Consider the following 23,278-nt stretch of genomic DNA (forward strand, 5'->3'; position numbering starts at 1 on the left):
TGCTGACAGAGAGGACAGGACAGATTTGTACTGGACAGAGAAGATGCAATAAGTAGCACTAATCTGTGACTCATTCAGTGCATCACAGTCCTCCTCCCCCATCACACTTCCATCTCTGTCTTTTTAATTTTCTTTCATTGCCCATGTATCTGTCACTCTTTGTCCTCCACTCTTTCCTCTCTACACTTGGGACCTGCTGCATTTTCATTAATTCACTGGCCACTCTTACACTCAGGCCCCAGGCCAATCCAACAAGGATGAGAGAAGGTGGTAGAGGGAGGTTGTGTCGGTCCAAGGGAAAGGGACAGGGAGAGCGAGGGAGGGTGAGAAGGGGGGCCACAGAGACCTCATTAGTGCTTGAGGTGATGGAGGAGAGAGGAGCAGCACTATGAATAGACACACAGCTCTCAGAGATAAGCCTGAGCTCCAGCAGAGCTCCTGCTGTGGACTTCGGCAGAAGTTTTGGAGAGGCCTTGAAACAGATGGGCTTTTAAGTGGTTAAGAATCTAAATGTGCCTTTTCCCCTATTCAAAGGCTTTTCAAAGACACCCTGCTTGTGCTGTAGAGCTGCAGCAATAAACTGATTAATCAGTTATTTGAAGAACTGACAGAAAATTAGTCTCTCTAAATTTGTCTCCATGTGTCAGTCCTGTGAGGGACAGGAGATGTATAAAGGTTGTACTTGCTGCTCATCCAGGGTCAGCTGGGCTCCAGCCCCCTGTGACCCTTCAAAAAATAAGCGGTGATACGTAATAGATGGATAGATGCTCTTCTTTGTCATTTATGACAGTAAATGAAGAGTCTTTGGGTTTTTGACTGATGGTTGGACAATAGAAGCGATGTGAAGATTATGATGAGCATTTTCACATTTTTTTTGTTGAGACTACAGTCTAAACAATCAACTCATTCAATGTGCAAATAACTGGTGGATTAATCCATAATGAAAATAGTCATTAGCTGCAGTCCTACTGTGCTGAATGCCCTCCTCCCAGGTGCAGGTCACTAATGACATACACCAAACCAGAGTGCTACTGAATACAGGAACACAGCCCAGAAGAGGGAACGTTTTTCGGGAGGCTGTGGCTCACTAATTACAGGGTTGGTGGTTTGATGCTCAGCTCTTCCTGTCTGCATCTTGAATTGTCACTAGCTCCTGATGGTCAAGACCAGATCAGTAGCTTGCTGCTATTGGTGTGTAAGTGGGAGAATGAGAGGTAAATTGTAAAGTGCTTTGGATAAAAGCCCTAATTCACCATTTATTGCCTTTGGAGCCTTGTTGCTTTGATGTAAAAGATGCATACGGTACCCACAAGGATAATCAATACTGTTTTGCACTTTTTCTTTGTGTGTGATAAAACAAAACAACAATTGTACTTAGAAGAAACCTTAAGCTCTGGGATGCTGTGGACAAGGACATTTCATTTTCTCTGTTTATTATCGTTGTGCATCACTAGGAAAATTAGCTGTGGACTGCATTGGAAACTTGGCTGTTGTGGTTGTGCGAGCTGGGCTCCTCTCTTCAATTTGCATTTATGAGTCAGGCATGTTGCAGGTGATTGCCTCCATTGTCTACGTGAAATGTCCCCAGTTAGTTGCTTTTTATAATCAGAAATTTTTAGAATTTGCAGCACTAGTCAGCAGCTGGTTTGGGCAGTTTAGTTGCTGTAAGAGACGGGGTGTTCATCACAAGTCACAGTGCTTGTTGCTGGCCACGCTTGTGGGTTAAAAGGTTCCCATACATTTCTGGTGGTGCCTTAAAAAAGCTGAAATGTGTTACCTCTGTATCACACGTCAAGAAAGAAGCTATTGTATGTTGGATATAGTTTACTATGATGTGGGGAGGGGGGTGGTTGTAGAGCTGGTAATCCTGTTATTGCCTGGTCAGTGTGCTCTCAGAGTGGTGTTTTAGTGCCATATCAGCTAAAAAGGATTAAATCTGTGTAACATAAAAATAATGAATCATGAAATATTTTTCCTATGGGAGAATAGAAGGAAGGAAAATGACGTTAGCAGGAAGGAAAGAAGAAAAGCTGTTTCTTTGCAGATCGTTTGGCTTTTGCCCGAAGTGTATTGAAGTGTTAGGCTATCAAATCCTTCTTCAAACTTTGCTGCATTGCTGACACCATAATGACTTACTTTTTGTCATTAGCCTTTGTGACTCCTAATCTCATGTATCTTTGTGTGATGCAAGCAGGGAGATAATAATTGTTATCCACAGCTGAATGAAGGGTTAAATGATTCATTTTGGGTTTTTTGGAGGTTATCCCTTTTTCTCCATGATTTCTTCATTCTCCCAGGGCTCCTTTGTGACTCAACACTGCTGAATTTCCTCAGCCAATCCAAATCCAGCTCTCTTTTACTGCCTGCTTTCTTCTCACTGCAAAGTCAGAAAAATCACTGTTCAGCTTGTTGCACCTTTCTCTTCAAGGCTATCTTGATTGCATTGAGAGAGACTGTGTGTGTGTGTGAAATTACCTTCACTTAGCCAAGCTTCTGTTTACCAGAAGCACCATAAAGATGAACATAAATTTATGATTTTAATCTCGAACTCAGTAGTTTGAATGATGGCATCATGCCAGTACTTGCATTTGTGATTTTAATTCAACATTTGGCAACTTTTGTTGCAGGGTATTTAACTTTAGCTTTGCTTTTTTGCCCTGTACAATGAACCATATTCAGCAGCTCTCTGCATTTTTACATGTCACAGCTGGATAGATGTCTACACCCACACTAATAAAATCATAAAATCATGGGTATGTTTATATTTAAGTGTTCCTGTAGCTTAGCCGTTATTATTTCATTAGCCACAGCTGTGTTTTTCTTGCTGTCAAGTCTGTTTAACAACTGGTAAAGCTACACGTGCTAATTTCTATCACTTTATTTTCCACCACTACCTCTGTGGTAATACAGTATGTTGTTAATATGAAGTCAATTTAAGTTGCTGCCTTAGAAAGAATTGCTGTAACGCAAGCTATTGAAGAGTTAGCATCCAAGTGTTCATTGAATGGGTAATCAGCGACAAATGGTCCATTCATTGTACACTGTAGCGTCTCTAAATTTACCTCTGGAACCAGTGACTGTCTTACGACGGCTGCTTGTTACTAAGGCACTGTGCTATTTCTTTTACACAGTACAGAGAAAAAGAATAAGGAGACAACATGCGTGCCTGCTGTTTTTCTTTGTCTTGGCTTTTATTGTATTTCAGTCAGTCAGTTTGCACGTTTCTAATTGACCATCTCTCTTTCTTTCATCTCCCTCCTCATCTCTTGTCATCTCCAGGGGTTTGTGGTTGTTGTGGGGCACTCAGGCCTCGGTACAAGAGACTGGTGGACAACATCTTCCCAGAAGACCCAGAGGTGAGAATCTCAAGTGAAACTTCCTGACAGTTTCTTTAGCAATGCCTTTCCTAACATGAACAGGTATGTTTCTTGATATGTTGATAACATTCCCGTCTTTTGTATGATCGTGTAGAAATTTGTGTGTCTTGTTAATGTATTTTGTCCATTATTAGTAGGCAAAAGTGTACCAAATGTTATTTTTTACCATTTGAAACTTCCATTGAGGGTTTCAAGTAAAGCTTCTGTCTGTTATCATGTTTTATGACATCTAGTAACATCTTGTAACAAAACCATCTATTGGAATTGTGTCATGGTTTTTTGTGTTTGATTTTCAAATTAAACGGAACATCCAGTGCCAGTCAAATAATAATAATATTTAATAATAATAATAATAATATTAATAAGAATATTTTTTCTATCCATTTAATTAATTCATAACAGTAGTGTTACAGTCGTGTTATAAGATCAGCAGTAGCTACTGTGTGCTTGGGCAGTTTTGATTGAGCAAGAGAGAGCGAGCTGCAGGCGACTCCCAGTGATTCTTTCCTGACAATTTATTATGCAGACAAATGTGGACTTCATTGGCTATAAACAGCCATAACTGCTGGGTATTGGTGAGGTTGGCAGGGAGTTGGCAGGCTGAATGTCTGGTTTTTCATGCAGAGAGGAGAGTGACAGTGAATGTAGCAGGGCAATAGGAAAAGAGTAAGCAGCAAGTTGTCAGTTTAGCAGTAAAAGTACTGTACAGGTTAAAGTTTGTCAGTAAATTAAGGCTGCAGCTTCTAAAGTCGAGTGTGTTGTTTCCCAACTACTGGAAAGGTTCAGGGTGTTAGTGCCAAAGCAAGAAGAAATGTCTCCTCTGCTTCTGTGATCATGGGCTGGAAACTGAACTGGAAAGGCTAACAGCTGAAAGAGATTATTTTGTTTGCATGGTTATGTAATGTAATGTATGGTGCTATTAGATTGCTTCTGGACCAGTCCGTCAATACAGGTGCCTACCTTTGTGTGTGCAGCAGGCGGTAGAGAGAATAGCTTTGACTCCAGTGAAAATTTTGTTTTGAATGACTACATCAACAACTCTCTGTGTTGGAAACATACACAGACATGTCTACAATCTAATTATGCAAATAGTAACGTTAATAATATTAGTGTAGTCTAATCTTTATCTGCAGTCTTGCAGATAGAGGGAGTTCAAACAAAATCAATAGACATGCAAAAAAAATAAATGAATAGCAAAGTAAATTATTGGTGAGGCACTTGTTATCTAAACACCTAGGTTATTAAGTGTAATTTATACGAGAACACTGTGCAACAGAACGCATATTCTAAACATGTGAAAAGAAAATGTGAGAAATAATGTGCCAGATTGAACTGGAAGCCTTCCATCTGCAGTTTCTTGGCAGATGAACACCTTGTTATGATTTTTTTTTTAATAGGAAGAGTGGGGTAGCTATAAGAGAACTGCTCCATACCATACCACCTCCATGCAAACTGTCATCTTCAAAGCTGCTGGTATCAGACCCCATCTTTGCCACCACTCTCAGATTAACTTTGATCTGATACCAATGACTCGTACAGAGAATTAATTAAAACTGCAATACCCAGGACATACTAGTAGTACACAAGGACCTCATTTCCTGGATGTGTGTGTGTGGATGTGGCTGCAGAGGCACCTGCTCATTGTGCTCATTGTGCTCTCAAAAATGTCCTCAAAAGTTGGCTCAAGGGTATTGTTACTGTAACTAAATTTATCCCAGCAGCTTGGGAATAATGACGGTGTCTGGTAACATTTAGTTAGATTTTGTGCAAATGTGTGCACATTTACTATATTTCAGTGTTTCTCCCACACAGACAGTGGTAAGGTAAGCTGTATTCTCTGTGTGTCTCCTGCCCACACAAAATGTCCCCACAGTGGTGTGTACCTTACTAGTTTCAACTGGATTTGTTATGATTTGCTGTTTATAAGCCAGGCAAGAAATTGAAGAGTCTGTTTTGTTTTGTTTTTTTTGTTTTTTTTTTTAATATATACGTCACTAACTCTATAGAAGTCTGTATTGGGAGTCTACAGAGCTTAAAATTGAGTCTGATGAACAAATCAGCTTTTTATGGCTAGCAGCAATACTCTGGCTGTGTGATCGATAATGGACTCGAGCCACAGAATGTTGTAGAGAAGCTGAGCTCTTCACCTCACCCTGTCCTGATCTCCAAAATAACCCTTCGATGAGAGGAAAAGGATCTTTTTCTACAGCAGACAATTTGACTTGTCCTTGCAGGAAACGCCCAGCATTAATGAAGCCCCCATTTCATTTTGGTGTGCCAGGAAGCCATGCAAATGAGTCAGCATGCAAAATAGAAAGCCCAAGGAACTGGAAAGTCTTAACTTGAATAAGGCAGCCATTATTGATATTGTTATTTACACCTGTGTGTTTCCTGTGCTATAACACATTATCAGACCAATCTATTGAGCTTTTACACAATCTCTTACAGTTGTTATCTTAATTTATGTTCTTCTGTATGACAGGGCAACCTGTTGAAGTGCTGTACAGGCAAACTGTGATCATATGATGATGCCACTGTGGTTTGTCCTCCGTATTACTCAATTATTTTCTGTGTACATTTCAAATTATCATGTAAGGCATTCTGTCATGTCAGCCACCGTGTATAAATAGGCTGCCAGGACTTGATTGCAGGAAAAACAGTAAAATAGTTTTCTTTTATTGATCTGTCAGTTATTCAGACTCTCAAGGCTTAACATTTGTACAGATGTTATTTTAAGGATCTTCACATCCAACTTATCAAAAGGTGTGTGTGGCTTTGTGGTTCATATTGTAGAGTAGAGCAGATTATAATCATTCTGTGAGAACTGTCTTTAATATAAACCAAATTTATTCACCTTCTCTGATAAAAGTTACCATCAACAACACAATCTGAATTCTGTTACCAGAATTCATAGCACAATATCTGATTAATAAAATCAAAATCTCCCTGATTAAGCAAAAAATTTTCTTCAAAATGTCATCTTATTGTTCCGACAACTAACCCATCAACCCTTTTGATCGACAGAGGGCCAGATATTTTGCTTTTATAGTTGCGTCAGTTGAAAAGGCATCAGAGCAGGTCTGTCTGGTTGGGCCATTTGTCTCCAGCCTTTCACAAATGTTTCTGCTGGGTTTCTTTGTAAATGATGAATGATATTCTGCCCTTGTATCGCAGTAAGTATTTTTAGAGTCACTTTGCCTTGCATGGTTATGTGCAGGGCACTAGAATGTGTATAACTCCCTACAGATTTTACCAGTCATCATATCTCCATCACAATACAGCCCTGCCTTATCAGACCTTACCATTTTCCAGGAAGAAAGAAAGAAAAAAAAGTTTATCTGACTTTCTGTTCTTTTTGGGAATGCGGGTTTTGAGCTTTCATCTGAATGTAAACAGGATCTCAGTGGACTAGAGATATTTTTAGTTCCCTCCTCCCCTTGACCAGACTGAAGAACAGCAAAGTAGGTCAAGGGGGAAAGTAGGAGGTGAAACTTTGTGATCTAGTTATATTCTTACAATTTCAGTTTTGAGAAAAAGTACACATATCAGTACACATACTGGGGGTTAGCTGATTTGAACATACCCGTGTCCCTTGCATTGTAATTTTTCATAACACATCCAGCCCTACCTGAGAGTGAATAAACCATATCAGTAAACTGAAAAGCTTAATCATTTTCTCTCATGTGTTGCCCCTCTCTTTCTATCTCCCTTTGTAACCCCTGCTCCCAGGATGGGCTGGTGAAAGCCAACATGGAGAAGCTAACATTTTATGCCCTGTCAGCTCCGGAGAAACTCGACCGTATCGGAGCCTACCTGTCCGAGAGATTGTCAAGAGATGTGGCCCGACACAGATATGGGTGAGCATCACCAGACGGGTGCCTCTTTTGAAAAACATTTCAGCTGCCTTTGCCCTGACAAATACTCTATTATTATTTGTTCTCTGCCACATATTTGTAGGCATGTAGGTAGAATGGCACTGTTTTCTAACAAAACATGGCTTGTGTAGGGTCGTCGACAGTGAATTTTTCTGTACACTATGTTCTTAGTTTATATGTCACAGAAGTTGCTGTCATTTTTATGACTCATGACTAGGACACACTGTGTTAATTCTTGCCAATGCAAACAGCCTGTACAGATTACATTTACACTTGGAAGAGTCACGCTGAAATCTGTTCAGTGTGCAAGTCTCTAGAGTTTGTCTGGCAGAGCTTATCACATTTTGATTTCGTTGCTGTGTGCAGGTAAACATTTAGAATACAGAGGTATCATCCAGGTGTTTCTGTGTCTCTTTCCCCCTCCTCTTGGTAGGTATGTGTGCATAGCCATGGAAGCCCTGGACCAGCTGCTGATGGCCTGCCACTGTCAGAGCATCAACCTGTTTGTGGAGAGTTTCCTCAAGATGGTGCGCAAGCTGCTTGAGTCTGACAAACCCAGCCTGCAGATCCTAGGAACCAACTCTGTGAGTTTCTAAGACTATATTAGCAGTTACAGAGTCTGTCAGATATATTATCGAACTGGTTGTCTCATGTTTCTTTATCATGACTAGCATCATGACCACATTGCTTTGTGAAAGAAGACAAAGAATGACTCCAGTAAGAAAAAAAACAAAAAGCCTTGAAAATTTCTTGCTGCGTTTGGGGAGACAATAAATGCCCTTTCCCATTCTGTTTACGCTCATGTCTGTATCATTTAATTTAAGGTAGTAAAAAAAAAAACTTTGCCTGGCTGTAAATTTTTGGTCCCAAGAAGCATAAGAAAATCTAAGCTAGCTTGTTTTGCTGGTATAAATTTAGATAAATACTCACATTCTTGCACTGTTGGTCACTAATCTGCATCTAATGTGCCTTAGTTTCTGAGCCTTTCTGTCCGATTTGGCCCATTTCAGTGGATTAAGAGGTATTATCTAATCAGAAGTTGACAGGGTGCATTTCCTTTCCTGATGGGATGGCACAAAATAAAATATGTTAACCTTGAGAGGAATACTGCTTCAGTATTTGAGGAAGATCAGAGCTCAGCAAGAGAGTGGCAGACAGAGTGAGTGATGAGTATCCTCTGATGTGGGGAACAGCTATCAGCGCTGTCGCCTGGGTCAGCAGAGGACACATAAAGGAAATCAGATTAGCTGTAGACCACATGGCAAAGCTGTGCAGTCATCTGTGGAGATGGACGTGCCGGCCTCTCACGCATAATCTTTGTGCTATCAATCACTTTTTCAGAACATTCTGGGTCCTTTTTTTTTTTTAAGGACAAATGCGACGCCCTACCCTGATCTACTCATACACAGAGAAATAGAGAGAGTTTTGCAGTATGTGCTCATTTAAAGAGAGCCTGTGGAGGTATTGATTTTGATTTTTTTTTTTTTTTTTTTTTGCTGTAATCGTGCAGTCCACACATACACTCAGGGCAGACAAAACTGGAGCTTTCTCACAAATAGAATTATTCATATATGTTACGTTCCCATGGAGCTACCACATAGTGTATTTTGTACTTTGTGTGAGTTACATGGCTCATCTGAAGCACACCAATGTCAGAGACAAGTGAAAGGATTAGACAGCAGACATCACGACCAGGATTCCTTGCACTGACTTGTACTGCACAGTCCCTTCTAACACAAGCCAATACATCAGAACCAGAGTAAATGGTTCTGTCGGCTTACTGTTACTTATATAGATGGCTCTGTGATAGAAAAGATTTAGGGTTTTTTTTATTTTGTTTGCAACAAAATCATTTATAATCTCAGCTCTCCATTGCCTCTGGTTTTAGACCCTGCTCTGAAAACTTTCGATCAGATAGGGAGTTTGTCTCTGCAGGCACAGGTTTGATACACTGATATCCTGAAGCTGCCCAGTGTTGCTAGCAGAAATACTGTGCGGCTTCAAGATCTCAGCTGCCGCGGAAGGTTGCTGCAGCAGCTGAGCTTCACAAGTGCAGCTATGGGTTCACTTCAGTTAATTCACTACTTCATTTAATTTCTGTCCCACTCCAAACACTCATTTTATACACAGGAAATTGATTCTTTTAAGTCTTCATTCTCTACATAACCTCTCTTCTTTTTATCCATGCATTTTGGGGTTACTGCACAAATCCAGCTTGTATTTTAGAAAAGGAAATTTATGTACTTAAAATACTGTCCGCTTTACTGAATGTTCATTATATAATTTTTGTTTAGGGAGTATCCTTTCCATCATGATTCTAAAGAAACCCAGTCTATAATTTATTAATTGCACAGTGTTGTGAAGCTGAATGTCAACTCTTTTAAAAGGTGACATTTTGTGGCGCAGTGGGAGAGCCCCCCTCTGCCCTGTGCTTTTCACTACTAATGAGATGTTACGGTGCTGTGGTTTGACTTGAATTTAGGAGGTATTCACCATGGGGATTTACAGTTTTAATCAAATTGAAATAAACTTGTAATAAACTTGGGCTTTTGAGAGCAGACTTATTGCTATAAGCCTCTTGAGTTGTGGAGATTCAGTTTGACATGAAAATGTGTTATATATTATTTCCCCCTTGCCTCTTTTTGTCTTCTCAGTTTGTGAAGTTTGCCAACATAGAAGAGGATACGCCATCTTACCACCGCAGCTATGACTTCTTTGTGTCCCGCTTCAGTGAGATGTGCCACTCTAGCTATGAGGACCCTGACATCCGCACCAAGTGAGTGGACAGATGCTTGATTGCGCTACAGGCAGAATTATTCAGTAGCTGCTGTTTTTAGACGACTTCAGGGAGTCCTTTTTTAGACTACTGCCGTCCAGGACATTTTTTCATATCTTCTTAAATACATCCTTTAAAACTAATCTTCTTGTTGTCTGCTGAAAATATACAAAATGATGTCTTTGAAGAATTAAATATAACTTTGCAGAATTAAAGGGTGACAGACAAACACTGAGGGATACAGACAGACAACTAGACAAAAATCTGATTTCCTAAATATAATGATCCATTTATAGACTCACTTGCCAATCAAATGATGTCTGTGTCTGCGACTGAACTGCAGGATCCGCATGGCAGGTATCAAAGGCCTGCAGGGAGTGGTGAGGAAGACTGTGAATGATGAGCTGCAGGCCAACATCTGGGACCCTCAGCACATGGACAAGATCGTCCCCTCTCTGCTTTTCAACCTACAGAGCGGAGAGCGCACAGAGAGGTGAGGGCTGACGGGGAAGGTGTCAACCAATTGGTTTTTGTATGTTTCTGTTTGTCGTTACTTGTCACAAACAACACTTTATTATAGCCAGATAATTAATACATATCTAAGTGGACAAGTGGTTTTTGACTTCATTTTATCATTTTTTTCTTCGATATAATGATAGATTTCTGTGATTTCCTTTGTCTTATATGATGATCATATTTACCAGTAATGTGATAATTGTGTGGTGTAAATGAATGGAAGATTCTTCCTTCCAAGTTGTAGATACTTGGTCCTGTATTATACTGTATTACCTTTTATATATACTAGACTTTTATTCTGTGTTATACTTAGTAATAGTAGGCATCCAACCTACCACTTAGGTTTTATTGTTGTCTTGAGGCTTGACGTTTCACTGCCACCCACAAATATTACAACATTAGCCTAACATCGCCACACACTTTGCTGAAAGTAGCCACATTCCTATCACCACAGTTTGCGGTGATATCCACATGTCAGCAGTGATGTCAAAGTGGTAAAATTCCTCAAATAAAGACTGAGAACATTTGTGTTGCTTCTCCCAGCCAACAACATAAAAAATTGCCTGCTTTGCCCTGTACCTTCCACATCTTTGTGTAACAACAACAGACAGTGAGGTGGGTGGGACTGTTACCCAGGTGAAGGATGGTCCCCTAGCTAGAGGTGGTGCTGTGTTAAACAGTTTTCCGTATCTAGTTTCGAGTATAAACTCCTTTTTGCTGTGGACTTTGGGTTTGTAACTTTGCAGATGTTTCATATGCACATAAAAGCTGTATAACACATTAAAGTATAAAAAAAACCACAAAAAGCATAATAATGACCTCTTAAAGGCGGGTAAATACAGCATCGGTGTTACCATGTCAACCTCACACACATGGCCAGGCTGTGCCAGTGTGGGTGAGAAAGTTGATGACCCAGAATGCCTCAGTGTTGACACGCTGTGCCCCGGTCACACAGTCCAGAGCCATTGTGTCGCAACCTACTGCTACTGTGTCTTTCGCTAGGCCATATTTGTCCTGGCTGTCTAGTCAGCCAACACTTGCATCATTCATCATCACTGTCACTAACTGAGTGAATCCACTGACAGCCCTGCTCCCCTCACGGGCATCTGTTTGCCCCACCTGCAGCATCCAAGGACAAAGAAACCAGAACCAGAGATTTGTGTTGGAATTGAAGGAGACTGTGAGGAAGCATGAACAGAAATAGTGCACTGGGTGGAGAGTAAACAAAGAAAGCATTGAGAGCTAGAGGATAATAGTGAGATGCGGAGAGAGTCTGGAGCCTCCTTCTCTTGGCGATATTCCACATACCAAAATTCACTTTGACGTCAGTGTTGACATGTGAATGTTAGGGGAGCAGAGAGAGACAGGAGAGAGCATTGGAAGATCGGGTGGATGGCAGACTGTAGAAAGTAGAGTGATGGAAATGGGGAGGTTAATGAAAGAAAGAGACAGACAGACTCACTCCAACAGAGAGGCATATTTCCCTCTCAGCTTCCTTTCCCTCTGTGTGTATTGTGATGCCTGCTCCCGCTGTGCATCCTTGATTCCTCCCCGCACTGAGTATAGTCGGTATCAGCTGTAAAATCCACAGCAGTCAGTACAGTCTAATTAAACTCACAGATGGTCCATTTTTCTCTGCATTAATCCCTGTGCACATGTTCAAGTTCATTTAAAGATCAACTTCAGGCTCAGCAAAGCCTTTTGACAGTTGAGTCTGATTTCCGTATGAAGTTTGAAGTATGAAGTTTGTGGAGTTGCTAAAATCGTTATGTGGACTCAGTTTTGTTTGTCATGCCTCAGGAACAGCTACCAGAATGACTGGTTGGTTTTCATGTATCGTGAACATTTGTTTGTAGAGCGTCCACAAAGGCTTTAGTGTTTCCAGGTCCAGGGTTTCCAGGTATTCCCTGGAATAGATTATTCTCACCTTAAAGATGCCTTTTACACACTCTGCACACTTAAAAAAAATTCTCTGTGAAATGTTTGATCAGGGATCAGATTTCAGTAGCCAAATAAGCTTTGAGGTGATGCTGATTTCCCCTCGTGCCCAACATATCCTTGTGAGTTTCCAGATCGTTAGACAAAACTGTGCAGTGAGAGGCCATTAGGGTGACCTCCGAATGACATTTCCTGTGGGTGTTTTTTGGTGCACTTTTCATTCAGACGGGGGGTCAATGAGAGTGGCTGATCCAGTGCTAAACCTTTAACAGCAGGAAGCTTTGAGCTCACTTGAGATATCCCCATTTGTAGCACTAACACAGTTTGTGCCCTTCAAGTTAAATTGGTGTATTTCTTGTGTATTTTTCTTGGTGTTGCTGTTTTTATTCTTTGGGATTCGATTGAAGTTAAAGGAGACACTGAGAGGCAGGAAGTCACTTTGCCTCCACAACGGTGGCAGCAGGCAAGATGAAAATAGTTAGGCTGTTTTAATAAATAATGTCATCATTGGTGGACCACCCGGGGCTAGTCATGACCAAGATAGAGTTATGGTGGAGGTTTTAACTATGCATGAGAACAAAGAAAGGCAGGAGCCGGTACGAGTGCCCACATGTTCCTGCACACTACCGCAAACTTGGAGTCGAACATAGCCCCCCGTGGTGATGACAGATGTGCGGTGCCCAAATGTGTACACACATGATGGCTAACACAGTTGCTCAATTTTCACCGCAGAAAAAACGCAGAGGGGGAAGCCGCCTCAGGAGTGAAGGCTGCAGTGACACAGCAGTCAGTTGAGCCTTTGTGGAAATGTTACTGAATCAAATTGATTTCAAAGTCTTTTCTCTGTTCTCTCTCTCGCTCTCCTCCCCTCCCTCCTTCCCTCGCTCGCTCTCCTCGCCTCCTTCCTGCTCTTCCCTCTCCTCTTCTCTCTTTTTCTGCTTTCTCACCTGCATCGCCCTCTACCAGCCGCTCCCCCTCTCCTCTGCAGGCATCGGAGAAGGAGAAGGAAAGCCCGGTGGAGCTGACGGAGCGCTGCTTCAGGGAGCTCCTGGGACGAGCCGCCTATGGCAACATCAAGAACGCCGTCACACCCGTGCTGATGTGAGTGATGCAGCCCCGCAAGACTCTTCTGTGAATCTATTCTCTTTCTGTGATTTGCTGTTGACGATTTAACCAAACCCGAAGGAAGGATGCATCTCAGTGCCGTGTTGCAGCGTTTTCGTCAATGCGCTGATTGGCCCGAGGGGGCACGACAAGGTCAATGCAAGGTTACATAGTTGTTTTGGACTAGATGTGTGAGCGTGATTTGCATATTGGACATTTAAATTGTATATTACTGCATTTACGTTGAGCTCTTCCTTGCAAAGGTTGTAATTTTGTTACGGTTCTAGTTATTTTCTGACAAAACATTGAACATTCACTGGTTTTTCGCAGCTTTATCCTGCTTCTGAGGTCATCCTTCATGACGTTCCCTTTTAGCTTTGGATGTCTCTGAGCTTGGTCCTCTGCGATTCATGTTTTCTTTTTAGTTGTCCGTCTTGCTATCCATCCTCAGGTTTCCTCCATCTCTCCCTTACTTGAATGATTTCTGCTGTTTTTTTTTTATCTGTCTCAGCCACTCCCTTTCACAGCAGGCATCATTAACATCTGTTTGTTTCCGTATTTGTTGACTTCTTGTTCTTTGTTTGTTGTATATCCATCTTTTCTTTGCACCTCTTGACTTCATTCCCTGTAGTGGTGTAACTGGATGTAGTTGATCTGTGATCTTTAGGGACGCCCCCCCCCCCCCTCCCTAAGTTTGGCTTGCATGTGAACTGTGGATTGATCGCAAAATTTAACCATCAAATACAGCTTAAACTGCCACTGTTAGTAATGATTCCCTAAATCTGGATGCCAAATTGCAGTGAATAGCTACTGACTGACTGAGATCCTGTAGGCTATGACTTTGCGAGACTACGGATTGGTTACTGCAGGCAAAGAGAAGTGGCCACATCAGAGCCAAAGTAGACATTTTTAACTCTTAACTCCTTTATTTTGCTGATCCAAAAAATAATCCAACCCAAGACTGAAAATGACATGCAATCACAGCCCTGAGCTTTTGATCTCCTGCATCCCCATTTTCTTGCATCTCAGCCAGTGTTTGTAATCCTTCCTGCTTTATATCTCACTGAATTTGTTCGTATGGTATGAGGAGCACGCTAGATCTGCTGAGGAATACTGTGGATCAAATGTATCAGCCAGTATTTATACATGTACCATGTGCATGTAGGAATGAAACTTTAGGGTTATTTTCTTGGCAGCCAAACTTTTAAACTGATCTAACAACATGAAAAGCCAGTGAAAGACGAGGTAGAGGAGCTGGAAAATTTCAGGGACTAGTAAGCCTGTAATATCTTTACTGATACTTTACATCCATCTGCCACTCTCTGGAGCTCCTATGTTCTTCTGTTCAGAAGTGTTCGTCATTAAGTGCATGTGGGGTCTTGATGTCTGGGTTTTTTGGTGAACTATTAAATTTGCTCTCCATTCCTTGCTGTTCTCCATCACCACTGGCACTGTGTAATTACATCTGTATCCTCCCCATCCGTCTCCTCCTGTCTGTGCTCCCTCAGGCACTTAGACAACCACTCTCTATGGGAGGGGAAGACCTTTGCAGTGCGTTGCTTCAAAATCATCATGTACTCCATCCAGGTGAGTGATGCAGTGCCTACCTATCCAGACCTTGCTGTCAGCCCTCTATTTCTCTCTTTCACTCTTTCACCCTCAAATTCAGGGCCCAATGAAGCATCTTGTGTGATTTACACAGGGCCATGTTTTTTAGGTCGTTATTACTCAATTGAGAGCAACAAAGTTTAGACATGCTCCAGTGTGCATTCATGGAGTTGTCACTATTTTAAAGCCAAAAATATCTGGATATTTTGATAATGTTTGATTCCTTTGGAGTGTTGACCCTTTTTGCACTTTTTAGCAAAGCTAAAGCTTTTAATTTTGCTACCTGGTTGAATGACTCACTGTATTTTTTATTTATTTATTTTTTTTATAAGTCTTGTATCATTTCTCTTCCTCATTTGTTTTTCTTGCTGCAGCCTGGTTTCATTCACTGAGATTTTTTTTCTCTCCTTCTTTATTAGTCCCAGCACTCTCACTTAGTAATGCAGCAGCTTCTCGGTCACCTGGATGCTAACAGCAAGAACTCAGCCACAGTGCGAGCTGGCATAGTGGAAGTCTTGCTGGAGGCAGCCGCCATTGCAGCCAGTGGCTCTGTAGGTGAGCTCTGAGGGACTGACACACTACACACACATGTGCACAGATATACACTAAGGTACCGCTGTAAGTGAGATCAGATACGTGACGCATCAGAAGTGAATTTTTATTTTGAGTTAACTTGTCTACACTGTGTACTCTGTGCATGAAGGGCCCACAGTGTTGGAAGTGTTCAATACCCTGCTGCGGCAGCTCCGTCTGAGTGTGGACTACGAGCTGACTGGCTCCTATGACGGCAGCACCAACATCGGCACCAAGATCATCAAAGCTCACGAGGAGAGGCAGCTTCAGGAGGCTGTCATCAGGACCATTGGTGAGTCTCTGTGTGAGGGAGTGTGTGTGTGTGTGTGTGCTGGTGGTGTCATGTTTATCTCACTTGTGTCAACATTTCTACCTGTGTGTGTAAACATGTGAGTTTTTGTACAAACTTCATCTCTCTCTTTTTTTTTTCTGCTCTCCAAATTCTCCTCCTGTCCATCAGAAGCTCATCTCACTTTCATTCTGTTTCTCTTTCAGGTTCATTTGCCAACACTCTACCACCATACCAAAGGTCAGAGGTCATGCTCTTCATCATGGGCAAGATCCCCGTCCCTGGGGTTCACCTGGCTCTGCCCTCAGCGGGCTCTGGGTAAGTTACTCACAAATCCAGGAAACATATGAACCCTCCTGCTGAATGTTGTATGTGATTTTGTAAATTTATTTTGCTTCTACCATCCTTCAGTGAACAGACCTTTACAAATCTATATGGACCTGAAAATTTAAAGGGTATTAATTTATATCTTAATTTTTTATCTACAGGCCAGAGGGTACCAGGATGATTCAGGTTATGTTACTTAAGTCTTTGGTCCAGGTATGTTTTCATTATTATTTAAAATGTTTCAGGGAAGTGGGTTTGAAGCAGGAGAAATGTCAGGAGCCAGAGAGATGCCATAGACTCCAATGAGGAACAGACACGGTCCATCACTATGTGCCCAGTGGATTTTTGTCATTTGAGTTAATACTGTATAATAGTGATGCAAGCTGGAAATGTAGCCAGTCCATTAATTCCATTAGTCAGGGTCACTCCTCACTTCTCTGTAGTTGTAGTCTATCAAACTTAAATCAGTGTACAGCTCTTGAGAAAATAATTTTCTACAGACCTCGTGTGCTTTGGCTCTTATGGTTCTTTCATCCTCTTGATATTCATTTAATTTCTGTGCACGGCTTCACGTTTTTATCAAATTCTAAGTATGTGCTAATGAAAGCACCCGGCCATCCAGTTTTACTACTCAGTTCAGTCCAAATCAGAACAGCATCCCTGGAGCTCATTGTGGAATTTGTGTACATTTGAAAGTATCATAATTCAAGTAAATTAAACCGACGGAATTGCTACAACAGATTACCATCTCGGTTGGTGTTGTCATTAGACTTTACGTGCAAATTCCAGAAACATAGAGTTGCTCATATATAACAGCAATGCACAGCCCTCAGATTATGCGTTTATTTTTATCTTGATCTCCTATTCAGCTATTCTTCACATTGTACACCACCTTTCAGGTGACTGCCGGTTTCCAGACCACCAACATGCTGACAGCACTACCCAGTTCTCTCCTGGAGCCACTGCTGTCCCTCTCTCTGACGGAGGATCCAGAGGTCCGGCTGCTTGTTCTCCAAATCCTCCTTAGTCTCATCGACAGGCATGACAACACGCCCAAATTCTGCAACATAAGGTGTGATTGTCTTTAAGTTTTGCGTGTGAGGCCTAATTTGTAGCGTGTTAACTATGCTTCATTGATAGTTTGTGTTAATTGTTGTGTCTTCTTTTGTATGCAGCATCATCACAGACATCTCTGTGCTCAAGCTGAAAGTTGACAAGTGTTCCAGGCAGGACAACTTATTCATGAAAAAGGTTAGGTGTCCGAACTTTGAATATATAAACACATACACTTGCGAAAATAAAGTGCTTAAACTCAGTAGCAGCCTCTCTGTCTGTCTGTTTCACTCTTTTCTGCCCATCCTTTTCACAGCACGGCCAGCAGCTGTACCGACACATCTACTTGGGCTGTAAGGAACCGAGCAGTGGCCGGCAGCACTACGAGACCCTCTTCGCTCTGTTGGGTCTTCTGAGTGTGGAGCTGGCCAACGAAGAGGTGGTGGTGGACCTCATTCGCCTGACGCTTGCCCTTCAGGTACTGATGCATGTAATGTGTTATATTTACATGTTTATTTATTTTGTTTTGAAATAATTATGGCCGTGGCTGATGTTTCTGTGTTTCCTGTGCAGGACCTGGCTCTGTCCACCGACGAGGCACTGCCTGTCTTTAACCGCTGTGCTGTCCATGCCCTTGCTGCAGCCTACCTTAACCTCATCTGCCAGCTCACCACAGTCCCAGCCTTCTGCCAGCACATACACGAGGTCTGGGTCTAGGCTTCTTTGTGTGTGTATGAATAAGCCAAGAACCTCTTTTAATAAACTGCCTTTTCTTCTCTGCCCTTCAGGTAATTGAGGTGAGGCAGAAAGAAAGTCCCTACCTTCTGCCTGAGGGTGTCTTTGTTGAAAATCCCAAGTATGTGTAAGCTACGTTCAGTGCTGATTTCTGCCAAATCGTACCCACATTAAATTTGAGATTTAAATACTCAATAATGGCTGTAAATTTCCCTATTCGTAATATAAACATTTGACTTCCTTCTGCCTAGGCTTCCTTCTTCCCTGGAGAAGGTAGAAGGAGATGTTTTGTTCCTCCAGTCGAAGATCACTGAGGTCCTTGGAGGTAGTGGTTATAACACGGAGAGACTGGCTACACCGTATGTCCCTCAGTATACTGGTAAGGAGCTCAAACAATTCATCTCTCATCTTATAATAACATACTAGGTTCAGAAGTCAGCTGTGGCCAAGGGGAGGAATTCTTCCAATGAGTGATGTGCTCCTTTTTCCAAATAATGAGACATAATAAATAAATAATGAATGCTTATTGACTTGTCTGGGTGCTTTATTGATTTCTGTATGGAAATGCATAGCTGAACTGCTCGCCTGGATCTAGTCGGGTCTTAGTGTCTGTTTTCAGGACACTCCATCAGGGCAGCTCTTGGGATGGAGCCAGAACCACTGAGATGAAGGACAATCCTTATCTAACTTTGGCAGCATTTTGGGTGGCAGTTCACTTTCATATTAATCTGTCAGACCATTGAAATTTAATTTGATGACCATCAAAAAGTTTTTTTTTTGTTTTTTTACATATTCAGTAAATGCATCAAAATTCAACGTTCATCGTTTGAGTTCTCTTTTTAACGAAAAGTAAAACGTCTGCACCCTCTTTCCAGATGAGGACCGTCTGTCCAAGAGAAAGAGTATTGGGGAGACCATCTCACTGCAGGTGGAGGTGGAGTCCCGAAACAGTCCGGAGAAAGAGGAGGTAAAGGCAGAAAGCATTTACATCAATTTTATGGTCTAAAAGTCAAGTACACCCAAATAACCTTAAACACTCACTGTATGCTTATAGTGGGTGTATTTAATACTTCAGCAGAGAGCTTCTCACCTCTCAAGATGTTTAAACTTAATGCAGCATCACAGTCGTTTTTTTTTTTTCTTGTTCTGTTCTGCAGAGGACACCAGCAGAGGAGATCACATTTGAAACCTTGAAAAATGCTATCGGTATGTCCACTAATTATGAACTTTTGTTTTTTTTGGAAGTATTCATAAAAGTTACATACTTATCAATACACATCACTTGTGTCATAAAACTATCTATTGATTTGTGGTGATCTGCCCCCATTGTAGGCGACACCAAAGGAAGTAATGTAACGTTGATAGTTTGAGGAACTTTTTGGTTGTACTCATGAGCTACCATGATATTAACAATGGAAATAAGCTGCCAAAACATTATTGCAGGAAAACAAAATTTAGGGTAATACGTTGCTGAGATTTTCCTTACTGCTAATACTAAAGCCAGTGTCTATATGCATTATACTACAGTGGTAATGTATTATCACAATTTACACTGTTTGTGTCTCCCTCTAGTGGACAGCGTTGGTATGGAGGAGCAGGAGAGGGAGCGGAGGAGACAAGTGGTGGAAAAGTTTCAGAAAGCCCCCTTTGAAGAAATAGCTGCCCACTGTGGTGCCAGGGTACAGCAGAAACATTTTTTATTTTGTTTTTCAGTCTTTCTAATTTGCATTGTTCTCCCCTTATGTCAGTTTTCTTTTGACCCTTCTAGGCCACACTACTGCAGAGCAAACTCAATCAGATCTTTGAGATTACAATCAGGTGAGAAATGGCGCTTTGGGCTATTTTTGCTGAAATAGTAATTGAGAAATTATTAATAAGATGTTTCCTCTCGCCATTCAGACCCCCTCCCAGCCCATCTGGAACCATTTCGTCGGGTTACGGCCAAACCCAGAGTCGATCTGTCCCCATCTACGAGATGAAGTTTCCTGACCTTTGTGTGTACTAGACCAGGCGATCTAATTAACATGGATGAGGAGAAAACCAACAGTTGTTTGAAGCCAACTAAAGAACAAGCCACTTGTGGGATTAACTCAGTTTCTTTTTGCCCTGTGATAGCAGCCGAAACAAGCTGGTTAATGTCAATGAATGCAGTAAAATTAATATTTATTTCACTTATTCCCCTCAGATCTCCGTGGATGTCTGTAGAAATTCCACTGGCTGGATTTTCAAATTACAAATTGCCAAGAACTGTGAGGACAAATTAAGAGACTGACTGAAAGTTATTTCATGGCTTTTGAATGAACTGAGTCGCTGCATGCCCTGTAACTGGACATTTTTGATAGCACTGCAATTCCTTTGACCTGTTTGTCCCTTACAAGGTGCCATACTACCCTTGATCGCAAAATTAGGTAGACCAATCCTGCTAATTTTTTGTGTTTTTGTTTTATTGTTTGTTGATTTTATGGCCAGGAAGAGCAAGTGTCTGTTAGATGCATTTTAATTTACGTGTTGCTGTGTACATTTGATTGATATATGGATAGATAATATATACAAACATATTCCTTCCCAGTCTGTCATGCTAATCCGCTCTTGAACATCTTGCGCTCAGTGTTAACTGCTTTACCGTTTTTTTTGTTGTTTTGCCTTTTTAGTGTTAGCCAAAAGTGCTTTTTCTTTCGTGACCAGCATTTATTTTCTGCATCCAGTTTTTGTGTTGTGTTTTTTTATTCAACAAATTTTTTTGTCATGGTCGTCCTTTGCCACACCTTCTGGAGCGAGAACTTGATGTGTGTGCTGTCCTCCCTAAGTGAGTGTGCCTTACAGGTGACTCAAGTCAAAACATACACAAAAAGACACGCTGCGCCACAGTCACGTCCACACTAAACTTCTGAGATGTTTACTGTGGTGTTTACCAGATCAAACACTAGAGAATAATTAATGATCTTTTTATTTTTATCTTTATTTTCCAATATAAATGTGTATATACAGAGAAGTATATAAGTCTTTAAGCTGATGTACAGAGTAGGGATGTTTTTGTGTTGTATATATACTGTACATTAATTCCGAGTTTAGACTGCCACTGCACTGATCAGTCCGTAGATAAGGGAGGAAGCTACTCAGTTAGTATTTAGATATTTTTGTTAACAAGCAACATGTGCAATCAGAAAGGTGAATTAACAAGGGTCTGAACAGTTCACGGTAGAAATCATCCTCTCAACGCCAGTGGATCACACTAGTGAAGTCTGATTGCGTCCCGCTAAAGTATAAAAGAGTCTATCTGGTGGAATCTTAGAACAAAACAGGTTCAGCTTCATTTCTAGCCACAGGTTTCAGCACCACAGTCGTGACCTGTGTCCTCATCATGACATCCTCAGTCTGTCTGGAATGAGTTTGCACTCTGCTTTTTACGCCATACTGCTGCTGCTGCTGCTGCTGCTGCTGCTGCTGCTGCAGCCTTCGAGCGGTGCATCCATCTCATTCAGCAAGATTTAAAGAAATCTAAAAGCCATTCTTGTGTGTGTGTGCGCACACACACACACACACACACACACACACACACACTCACTCACTCACTCACTCACGGGTGTGAATATAAAGTATAATGGCAATAATTTGACTAGCTTCACTGACACGCCCCCAACCATTAGCAGATCCTCTTGTGTGTGTTTAAATTGTACCTTCTGTTGTTGTTGTTGTTGATGTTGTTGTTGTGGTGGTGCTGTGATGGGTCAGTTTAGTGATGCTGCAAGAGGCGCACCTCCTGCTTCCGTGCTTCTGTGGATTAACCACATCGGGCCTGAAATGTGCTGCCACCATCTTGTTTAATGTAAACAACATAGTCTGATTTGTCCCTGATTGTCACGTGTTAAAGCCCAGTTGATTGATTGATTGTTTGTTTGTTTGTTTTTCCCCAGTGAGGCATCCTCTGTGTGTATATTTATACCCAGACATGCCAGTGTATCAGATTGTCTACCCTTCTGTCAGTGCAGATGTGTGTGTGTGTGTGTGTGTGTGTATGTGTGAGTGAGTGTATTTGTTCATGTGTCTATATGAACGTCTTTATCGTCATGACCCAAGACCAAACTCTTGAGACACAGTTTACAGTTTTATCCGGTGAGTCTGTCCTCCACGTTGAAGTGAAGACCAAGCTATCTAAGAGCAACGTGCAGCTGTCTAAATCTTTCAGTGACACCTTGTAAGATTGTCTCTTTAAGCATCTTGCAACTTCGCAGTGAAGACCTGTAAATCTACCCGTCTGCTTGATGTCATTGCTTAGTGTAATGTAATATTAACTGACTGTAATCCAACTTTACTTTTGTCATTACATGTCTGGTTAATAGATCTGTTTACAACATAGTGCTGTAGGTCAAATTCTATTCATTCTGTGAACTTTGCACTTTAAAAACTGGATTACCTAGTGACAAAGGCAGCTTTTACATGGAGAAAAGGCCTTACGAGTGTCATACCTGACTTTGCATGCTAGTGATGTCGCTGTTGTTGTACATTAAATTTGTCTGTAACCACAAGAAGTCTGATCTGTTTTAATCATCTTTGGGATTTGATTGCAAACGCAGGTTACTTGTTGAAGGTCCAGTGTTTTAAGATTTATGTGCAGACATGAAATGTTTGTAATCGTGTTTTCGTTAGTGTGTAATCACTTAGAATCGTATTTTTGTTACTTTACTACAAGGATTTTGTATCCACAGAGGGAGCGAGTGCTCTTCCATACAGTCCACCATTTTGTAAATAAACCAGACGCTGGCTGTAGAAGAGGGCCTTTCAGGTTTTTAGCTGTCACTGCAGGGGAGGGTGAGAGTGGTGTTCAGTAGCTTGTAATAAGCAACCACACCACTAGATGTCACTAAATCCTATGCATTGGCCCTTTGACTGTGAGTGCTCATTCAGTTGCAGTGTTCAGCACAGTATTTTATCTTAAGAGCTCACAGCATTATTCTGTACTGGCCAAATTGAATTCATCGTTTGTATTTTTTTACTGTGTCTCCTCCCCTTCTTGTATCCTTCAACAGAACGTATCCAAAAGCAATGGACAGGTTACCTCATTAGCCCCATAAAGTCATATTACACAATTTGAGCCTCATGATAAGAT

General features: G+C 41.4%; 1 protein-coding gene across 5 annotated transcripts in view; it reads left to right on the plus strand.

The window, feature by feature from the left end:
- Positions 1–22,697, plus strand: part of LOC124050284 (protein EFR3 homolog B-like) — a 29,802-nt gene extending 7,105 nt beyond the window's left edge. For 4 of the 5 annotated variants that reach the window (XM_046372647.1, XM_046372648.1, XM_046372650.1 and 1 more), the window contains 23 exons: positions 3,280–3,356; positions 7,107–7,234; positions 7,686–7,836; positions 9,907–10,028; positions 10,372–10,521; positions 13,449–13,583; positions 15,095–15,173; positions 15,614–15,749; positions 15,898–16,059; positions 16,263–16,374; positions 16,545–16,596; positions 17,283–17,455; positions 17,559–17,634; positions 17,753–17,914; positions 18,010–18,141; positions 18,225–18,292; positions 18,423–18,550; positions 19,047–19,138; positions 19,329–19,377; positions 19,744–19,850; positions 19,940–19,989; positions 20,071–20,165; positions 20,357–22,697. In XM_046372647.1, the coding sequence (XP_046228603.1) occupies positions 3,280–3,356; positions 7,107–7,234; positions 7,686–7,836; positions 9,907–10,028; positions 10,372–10,521; positions 13,449–13,583; positions 15,095–15,173; positions 15,614–15,749; positions 15,898–16,059; positions 16,263–16,374; positions 16,545–16,596; positions 17,283–17,455; positions 17,559–17,634; positions 17,753–17,914; positions 18,010–18,141; positions 18,225–18,292; positions 18,423–18,550; positions 19,047–19,138; positions 19,329–19,377; positions 19,744–19,850; positions 19,940–19,989; positions 20,071–20,165; positions 20,357–20,376 (2,456 nt within the window). In that variant the 3' untranslated portion in view covers positions 20,377–22,697. Of the gene's footprint in view, positions 1–3,279; positions 3,357–7,106; positions 7,235–7,685; positions 7,837–9,906; positions 10,029–10,371; positions 10,522–13,448; positions 13,584–15,094; positions 15,174–15,613; positions 15,750–15,897; positions 16,060–16,262; positions 16,375–16,544; positions 16,597–17,282; positions 17,456–17,558; positions 17,635–17,752; positions 17,915–18,009; positions 18,142–18,224; positions 18,293–18,422; positions 18,551–19,046; positions 19,139–19,328; positions 19,378–19,743; positions 19,851–19,939; positions 19,990–20,070; positions 20,251–20,356 lie in introns of all 5 variants that reach the window. The other variant, XR_006841588.1, reaches the window with a different exon arrangement.
- Positions 22,698–23,278: the final 581 nt, after the last annotated feature.

Source organism: Scatophagus argus, chromosome 19, assembly GCF_020382885.2.
Source record: "Scatophagus argus isolate fScaArg1 chromosome 19, fScaArg1.pri, whole genome shotgun sequence".
In the NCBI taxonomy this organism is placed as follows: Eukaryota; Metazoa; Chordata; class Actinopteri; family Scatophagidae; genus Scatophagus; species Scatophagus argus.